Below are 8,341 nucleotides of genomic sequence, written 5' to 3' on the forward strand. Positions count from 1 at the left end.
GCATCCAAAGTATAAACAATACAACTTCATACATATGACCTATGTGACAGCCCACCATTGTAATGTCACTTAAGGAGGGGAAGTGTAGAGGTGCCCGAGGTGTGCTTACCATGATGCCGACTTCATACATATGATTTAGGCTTGTCAGCATTTCCACCCCTATTGGGTAGGAATTGTTACTAAACGTAAAGAGGCTTTTGGGAAGAGAACTGGCCCTCATGGTAAAGGCATGTCTGCTTGGACTCTTACTCCACCCACATAAGCTTAAAATTGGCAATAGGTTAATAGATTTAGCTCTGGGACTGGCCAAATGGAGAGTAGCCTTAGAGTGGAAATCATCGCATGGACCCAAGGTTAAAAACTGTAATCTGGACATGATTAGTTGGGCAGGAGCTGAGGATAGAGCACTGGACTGGAAGCTAGAGGAGTGAGGAAGTGTCCCATAGCTGCGTTGTGGAAAGAAATGATGGTGGCATGAGAGCAGCTTAACCAAACCTGTAGCGAGGATTGAGAGGAGTTGGGGGCAGACACTGGAAGGGATCCTAATATAAATAAAATATCTCTGTGGTAGTTCTATAGGAGTGGGTTTGGCCATGCACAGTTCCCTAGGTTAATTACAGTGGAGGTATGCGTGAGTCAGAGAGAGGGAGACTGCTGAGTTCGGAGAATTTCTCCGTCTTTGTACCTATCCTTTACGGGTCCCCAAGCGACCCCTCACTAGTAGTGAATAACAGGACAATATTATATCACAATCCTCTGCATCAGCTTAAGTTTATGTTTGAGGTTCTTATTCCCTTTTTGTTTCTTTTTATGAAAAAGAAAATTCAATATTTTGGATAGTATTGTAGCTCTCGAATGTGAGGCCGCTAGCTGCCTATGTAAGAACAAAGTACAAACAGCAAACTGAGTGTTAGAATGTATAATTGAGCAAAGTTGATTTAATTACCACAATAAAGTAATCACTAGTTTGTAAAACGGTGCCATAAATGCTGATGACCAATGTTCCCTCTAATTTTTTTCCTCTGTGTGCGGCAGTGGAGGGTCTCTGTGCGCTGCAACCATGGCTATGTGCGCCAGGAACCAAACCGCGCGCGTCTGCGGCGCCAAATGGCACTCCAAAATGTTTCTTTAAAAAGCCAAAAGATAGTGCGTTTTCACACATACAGCGCCACAATAAGGGTCTTAAGGGCAGTTTGCAATATTGGATAAGCACGCCATGACATGAACTGGTTACACTGGCAAGTACACTTCAAGTTTACAAAAGCACAAGACTTCAATGGTGGTACCATCATTAGATTTTAATAAATATTCTTAACTGGAGCACAGTTCATTGGGTGGGGAAATGCTGCGAGCCTATACAATATCACATATACACAAGAAGGTAGAGGGCTGTTCAGACACGTCAAGTGGCGTCACTAGATGGGTGACAGGGTTGCTTCTCACGGCGATCCTTGCCATTTTTCCAGTGCTGATAAACTCGGTCTAGGTCAACTTTCCCGTTCAGGAGGTAGGCCTTTGTCCTCATCAGCATGTCCAAATGCTTCTGCTCTAGTCTATTCCTCAATTTGCTCTTGATAGTATTCATGAGGCTGAATCCTCGTTCACAGTCTGCACTAGATGCTTGAAATGTTGCGCAGACATCAACAAGCTGAGACACAACACTATACTGAGCAGCATTGCGTACAGTGAAAGTCACCATGTCTTGAAAGGTGGTAAATAACCCACCCTTAACATGTTCTGCCACCACATATTTATAGTCTCTGTACTGTCGAACAACATCTTCTGGTGTTTCACAATCACCCAGGGCCAAGACATTTTTATACTTTTCAACAAGTCTTTCAATATTCTCAGTCCCAAAATCAAAATGAGATTGTGTGGCTATTGCCTGGATCTCAAAACTTGCCCATTCTTTTAGCTCACCTTCAGGGAACCTTTTTTGCATGTGCTCACAAAGAAGGGAAACAAAAGACAAAATAGGCCCACTGTCAAACTCTTGCCTATCCTTGTACAAAACCATCAGCTCTCTTACATTGCTGCTCCAAAAGACAGTGTCCCCCAAATACTGTTGCTTCATTTGGCCAATCTTTGCTCTTGCATACTGTACGGCTTCAACAGTAGTTAAAGAACTTTTTTGGAATAGTTTGCACAAAGATGCAAATTCACCCAGAATGTCATTAAGTACTGCAAGGGAAATATGGTAGTTGGAGTCCGATAGCTTTTTATAACAATATTTAGCAATTGGATCATTCTCCTCAACTTTCTCATGCTCAAAGTACTTAAGAACAGTTTCGTAATTACGAATTAGTGCACCAACAGCAAAATGCCTTGAAAGCCAACGGACTTCATTCAGTGGTCGAAAAGAGACAACTTCACATTCAGTGACCGATGCAATTTCATCCAGCTTGGACTTCCTTGCAGGAGATCTGGAGAACACAGTGTAGACAGTCCTCAATAATGTCTCCATCTCTTTAATCATTGGAACCCTCTTCCAAGCATCATCAACTCCCAAATCTTCTCGATGGGCGACACAATGCTGCTCAACTAGATGAGGAATGGATTGTTTAAGGCGAGTAGCAACACCATTATTCTTCCCCAGCATCACAGATGCACCATCAGATGTGAACATGACCATTTTCATGAGGTCCAGTTCATTGGCAGTGTAGAATTCTTTCACGGCAGTAGTGATAGCCTCAGCATTACAGCTAGTCAGCTTCACTATGCCCCCAAACTGTGTTTTATGCTCAGTTGATGTTACAGGTCGGAACTTGAAATACAGGATGAGCATTTTTGAAACAGAAATATCTGTGCTCTCATCAATTATCAAGGTGTGATACAAAGCTTGCCGAAGTTCTGTCATAGCTTCACAGTGTATCACGCTATTGATGGCCTCAAGGAACTCAAAGGCATAGTTCTTGCTCCTCCAGCTGTCTGGTATCTTCACATACAAAGCTAAGTGGTCATGGATGTCTTGTACAGATAACATTGAAGTGTTCATCTTGACTGCCAGCAACACGTTGTTGATGAGAATCTTTATCTCCTCAGGCATAGATCTTTGGCGTTCAACTACTTCCATTCTATTTGCTTTGTCTGTGGCAGTTTCTGTCAGCATTGCCCGTACTCCAAAACCAAACCTGGCAGCAGCACTTCTGTTTCTTAATATCACCATGGCAGACTCGTGTACTTTGCTAAGTAGATGGCGTTTCATGTAGTCCAGTTTCCAGCCATCACTCCATTTCTTCCCTGTGGAAAAGTCCCCAACAATCTTGGCTTCGGCACATGCTTTGCAAATCAAGCCCACATCCGGACTGTATTGAAATAGTTCCCCGAGTTGCATGCGGACCTTGCTTCGTGACTTCTGTGTCTCAGCCTCCACAATTTCCTTCATCCACTCTTCCTTGAATACAAGGCAACATTTCTTCCTTTGTGGTGAAGCACTGCACTCTCCCAAAGTTACAGCTTTGCGCTTGAACATTTCCGTACCCGCCGGTTTGAGCCTGCTGTCCCACAAAGCCTGCAAAATAAGGAAACATGGCTTACGTTGACGCCTAGCTCATGAATGCAAACTGTTATACTACAATGTTCAAGACGCACCACAGTTTAACTCAACCCAACAATTACCTCTTCTGCCTGCACTCGCGTGGGCCTCTTTAAATGTATGGGTTCTTGCTGTGAAACCTGAAACAGAAGAAAACATCGGTAAGTATATATGGTACTACAATGTTCAAGACGCACCACAGTGTAACTCAACCCAACAATTACCTCTTCTGCCTGCACTCACGTGCGCCTCTTTAAATGTATGGGGTTCTTGCTGTGAAACCTGAAACAGAAGAAAACATCGGTAAGTATATATGGTACTACAATGTTCAAGACGCACCACAGTGTAACTCAACCCAACAATTACCTCTTCTGCCTGCACTCACGTGCGCCTCTTTAAATGTATGGGGTTCTTGCTGTGAAACCTGAAACAGAAGAAAACATCGGTAAGTATATATGGTACTACAATGTTCAAGACGCACCACAGTGTAACTCAACCCAACAATTACCTCTTCTGCCTGCACTCACGTGCGCCTCTTGAAATGTATGGGGTTCTTGCTGTGAAACCTGAAACAGAAGAAAACATCGGTAAGTATATATGGTACTACAATGTTCAAGACGCACCACAGTGTAACTCAACCCAACAATTACCTCTTCTGCCTGCACTCACGTGCGCCTCTTGAAATGTATGGGGTTCTTGCTGTGAAACCTGAAACAGAAGAACACATCGGTAAGTATATATGGTACTACAATGTTCAAGACGCACCACAGTGTAACTCAACCCAACAATTACCTCTTCTGCCTGCACTCACGTGCGCCTCTTGAAATGTATGGGGTTCTTGCTGTGAAACCTGAAACAGAAGAACACATCGGTAAGTATATATGGTACTACAATGTTCAAGACGCACCACAGTGTAACTCAACCCAACAATTACCTCTTCTGCCTGCACTCACGTGCGCCTCTTGAAATGTATGGGGTTCTTGCTGTGAAACCTGAAACAGAAGAAAACATCGGTAAGTATATATGGTACTACATTGTTCAAGACTCACCACAGTTTAACTCAACCCAACAATTACCTCTTCTGCCTGCACTCACGTGCGCCTCTTGAAATGTATGGGGTTCTTGCTGTGAAACCTGAAACAGAAGAAAACATCGGTAAGTATATATGGTACTACATTGTTCAAGACTCACCACAGTTTAACTCAACCCAACAATTACCTCTTCTGCCTGCACTCACGTCTGCCTGTGCAATTGTCTTTGTAGTACGTTCTCACGAACCTGCAAAAGAAAAAAGGGTGCAGATTTTGAATCTATTTACCCAGCAACCCCCAACCCAACGAGGAACGTAAACAGAATTACCTTGTCTTTGTGGTACTCGCACCTGACCACTGTAATCCAAATACCGTACAGACTGGAAACCTACAAGTGAAGACAAGTAAGTCAGCAAACGCCCGAAGAATTACAAACTGTGCATGGGACCGGTCAAGAGGCCCAAGACAAAAAATGACCAAATAATTACCTGGGATTTCAGCCTAGGACAAACAGGGGTGTGCCCATGTGTTCCATTATTAGCATCCATTATCTTAAACTGGTCTATAAATGTGAATCCCAGGGGGAAAGCGGCATTACAGAAGGTGTAGCACAAAATACAAACCGCAAATGGTTGAGGTGGGTGAACAAGGTAACCCACAGGATGGCTGAGAAGCACACAATCCATCAAAAGATCCCACCTGAAGCTGCTGCAGTGGCGCACCAAAAATATGATTGACTACGTTCAAGCAATTTTCAGGCAACCATAAATATGTCAAGATAACTGAAGAATGATGGACCTGCTGCAGAGAGATCTCAGTTTTGCCTACTGGAAGTTGACTCAATAAGTAGCTGAGGAGGTTAAAATGCCTGATGAAAAGCTGGTGAACCATGCAGGACTGGAAGCAGAACTGGAGTACATCATGTTGGCTTGATGCCAACAAAGTCTGTGTTTTACTCTTAAAGCCAGAACCAGGGGTTCTCTTTTGAATAACTACGCCCTATCGATCACTTCACTCGCAGCTCGAAGAGCCATGAGTTGTTTAGGTATTTTAAGCAACATGTCACCATTCTTGAAGTGGTTCCTTTTACAATCCCTCACTCTCCCTTCTTTCCCCTCCCCTCTCCCATCTCTCCGCAAGGTACACACGATTGTCAATGAGCACTAACACAGCATCATTTATACCATTTCGCCATTAGTCAACACCACTAGTTTTTCCCTGTTGCTCTCATCTCCGTCTGCCCCATGGTTACTCCTTTCCCAGGTCTATCTCCATTGCTCTGCCTTTCACCTCTCATGCCTCTCTCCCAAACTCATCTTCTCCCTTTCTATGCTCAACTCTCTCCCTTTCTATAATGTCAGACTCCCTCTCCTGCTTCTCTCTTGCTTCGCTCTTGGGCTCCCTGTCCGTACTTCTCGCCCCTGATACACTGTCTCCCTCTCCATGCTTCTGTCCCCTGCTGCACTCTCAGGCTCCCTGTCCGTGCATCTCACCCTTGCTTCACTCTTGGGCTCCCTCTCCGTGCTTCCCTTCCTTGCTGCACTCTGTGCTTCTCTCCCTAGCTGCACGCTCGTGCTCTCTAGAGATGTGGCCTAACGACCAGAGCTGCCATCTAAGTCACGTACATACAAAACATGTTGCACTCCAAATGCTATAGGTGTCACATTCGCGAAAGTTATAGCTATTGGCATTGGAAATGACAAAGCTATCCATGTAGCTATTTTAAAAACCAACACATAAATAAAATATTTGTCATTTACAAGACCAATAGCTCCAACTTTTCTAATGCGAGACCTATTGCATTTCCAATGCTTGTTGTGCCTTTCTGTCCTGTGTCCAACTCGTTTTTGGTGCCCTTCTGCCCCACTCGTTTTTTGTGCCTTTCTGTCCTGTGCCTCACTCGTTTTTTGTGCCTTTATGCCCTGTATCACCAATGATAAATCACTTGTTAAAGTACCTTTAAAAATGGTATGTAGAATTTAAAGGTATGTGTGTTTGTGCAAAGCCCACTTGTAGGTGGGGTGTTCAGGATGCAGGTGTCTAACGACTAAACCACACTGGCACTCGGTTTCCTCCCAGCCCCCCCCCCCCACATACCTTTAAATAGGCTATATTTTTGCGGATTAAGGCTAATGTTGCTAAGCAACGCTATTCAAACGGAGAGCAGTGGGAGTGAGAACTGAGAAGTGTTGTTGCTAGATGGGGTGAAAATGGATAGCTTGATCAGAGAATCATATGGATTTCTGTCAGTGGTTTCAGAATGGCTCCCGTGCGCGTGAAGGCTTTTACTTTATAAATAATGCCGCAAGCGATGGGCACGCTTGGCTCTGCAATCTCCTTGAATGCTATTAAAAGCCTATTTTTTTCTAACTTGCTTTTCATGTCCTGCTTTTACACAAACCAAACACAATACAGATTGCACTACATTGACACTGGCCAAATAAGAGCAGTTAAATGCCATGTTGTTTCACCGAGGATTTCCTAAATCTTTTTGGCCTGATCTGAAGGCTGGCATCACGTCTTTGACATAACTTGCCCGGGTGGAAAGGTTTTTGGGTGTTTCAGTGATCTGCTACAGTTTACCTTTATAACATTTATGTACAAGACATTATTGTGTACCAAGTTTCCTGCTTTACACTTTTGTCTAATCGCATGCATTATTACTGTCTTTTTGTCAAGTACCCTTGTTTAGTTTCCAACCTTGTATGTAATCTCTGTTTTATGTGCCTTAAGGAGGTCAAGCTGTGCTGATGGTTGTGTAAAATTTAAATACCGCTGTTGAAGTTGTGCTAAGTTTGAAAATTAGTGGTGACATGGTGATTTTACTTTACAGTTTGGTGGCAATATGGATACCTGCAAAACAATCCTTTTTTTATCATAAGTTTTTACTGCATTTCTTTTCTTTTTGTTGCCTATTATTTTGCCCATTGTTGGTATTCTGCTGTAATCCAGATTCTTAATATTTGGCACGGGTTTAGCTTCCTGTTCCGGAGGTGGACAACAGTTCACGAATGAAAACGGTTTTACAGCAAAGCGTTTGAAGTCAGGCAGACGGAATCAATTTGAAAGGGATTGGAATAAGAGGGTCAATAAGAAAGAGAACCAAGACGCAGGGGGTAGAAAAGAAAAGCAGGGAAGGGAGATGAGTGGGAAAGAAGAAGAAATTGGGCTAAATTAATAAGTCAAGTCTTGCACCATGTCTACTGCACAATGTATGTCACCTTCAGTTAAGCGCACGAACCTACATTTGTTTTAAATTACGACCTCGGCTTCCGGTACGGATGTCCCCCAGGAGCGGGACCCGAGAGGCCAAGAGCACTGGAGGGGTCACCTGGCTGGGGTCATAGTCTTTCGATCTGGGGGGCAGTATCGATGTCAGCGAGGATTTCGGTCAGTGGAGCCCAGAGCGCTTCTATCTCCGAGACCAGCTAAACGCAGAGTTTTACCCGCGCCCCCATAGAGGAACCACCCCATCACTCACACCAGGGCAGGGGGCGGCACGCACGAGAGGCCGCCTGGGCTACGGTTTCGGTTAAGATTTTCCAGCAGATAATTCCCGGTCAGATCAAATACATAGCCCCCACAATAACCACCGGTTCCTCGTTCCTCCCGCCTCCCGCCTCCCGCCTCCCGCCTGCCGCCTGCCGCCTCCCGCCTCCCGCCTCCCGCCTCCCGCTTCCCGCTCCTTACCTGCAACTTCTTACACCCGCACCGCCGCCAACCGCCGCCGCCACCACTGGAAATGTGCTGCATATCATGTTCGCGCCGCTCGCTT

General features: G+C 44.6%; 1 protein-coding gene across 1 annotated transcript; it reads right to left on the minus strand.

Moving 5' to 3' along the window:
* Positions 1-1,277: 1,277 nt before the first annotated feature.
* Positions 1,278-4,956, minus strand: LOC144819530 (zinc finger protein 862-like). Its single transcript, XM_078677378.1, has 7 exons — positions 4,754-4,956; positions 4,612-4,669; positions 4,470-4,527; positions 4,328-4,385; positions 3,902-3,959; positions 3,619-3,675; positions 1,278-3,511 (listed from the first exon to the last, which is right to left on the minus strand). Exon 7 carries the CDS (start codon positions 3,470-3,472, stop codon positions 1,403-1,405), a length of 2,070 nt encoding a protein of 689 aa, XP_078533504.1. The 5' UTR covers positions 3,473-3,511; positions 3,619-3,675; positions 3,902-3,959; positions 4,328-4,385; positions 4,470-4,527; positions 4,612-4,669; positions 4,754-4,956; the 3' UTR covers positions 1,278-1,402.
* Positions 4,957-8,341: the final 3,385 nt, after the last annotated feature.

This window comes from Lissotriton helveticus, chromosome 2_1 (genome assembly GCF_964261635.1).
Source record: "Lissotriton helveticus chromosome 2_1, aLisHel1.1, whole genome shotgun sequence".
Classification (NCBI taxonomy): Eukaryota; Metazoa; Chordata; class Amphibia; order Caudata; family Salamandridae; genus Lissotriton; species Lissotriton helveticus.

Bases quoted from the DNA above. Each gene is read 5' to 3' on its own strand.
- LOC144819530 (XM_078677378.1), bottom strand. From the start codon at position 3,472: ATGTTCAAGCGCAAAGCTGTAACTTTGGGAGAGTGCAGTGCTTCACCA.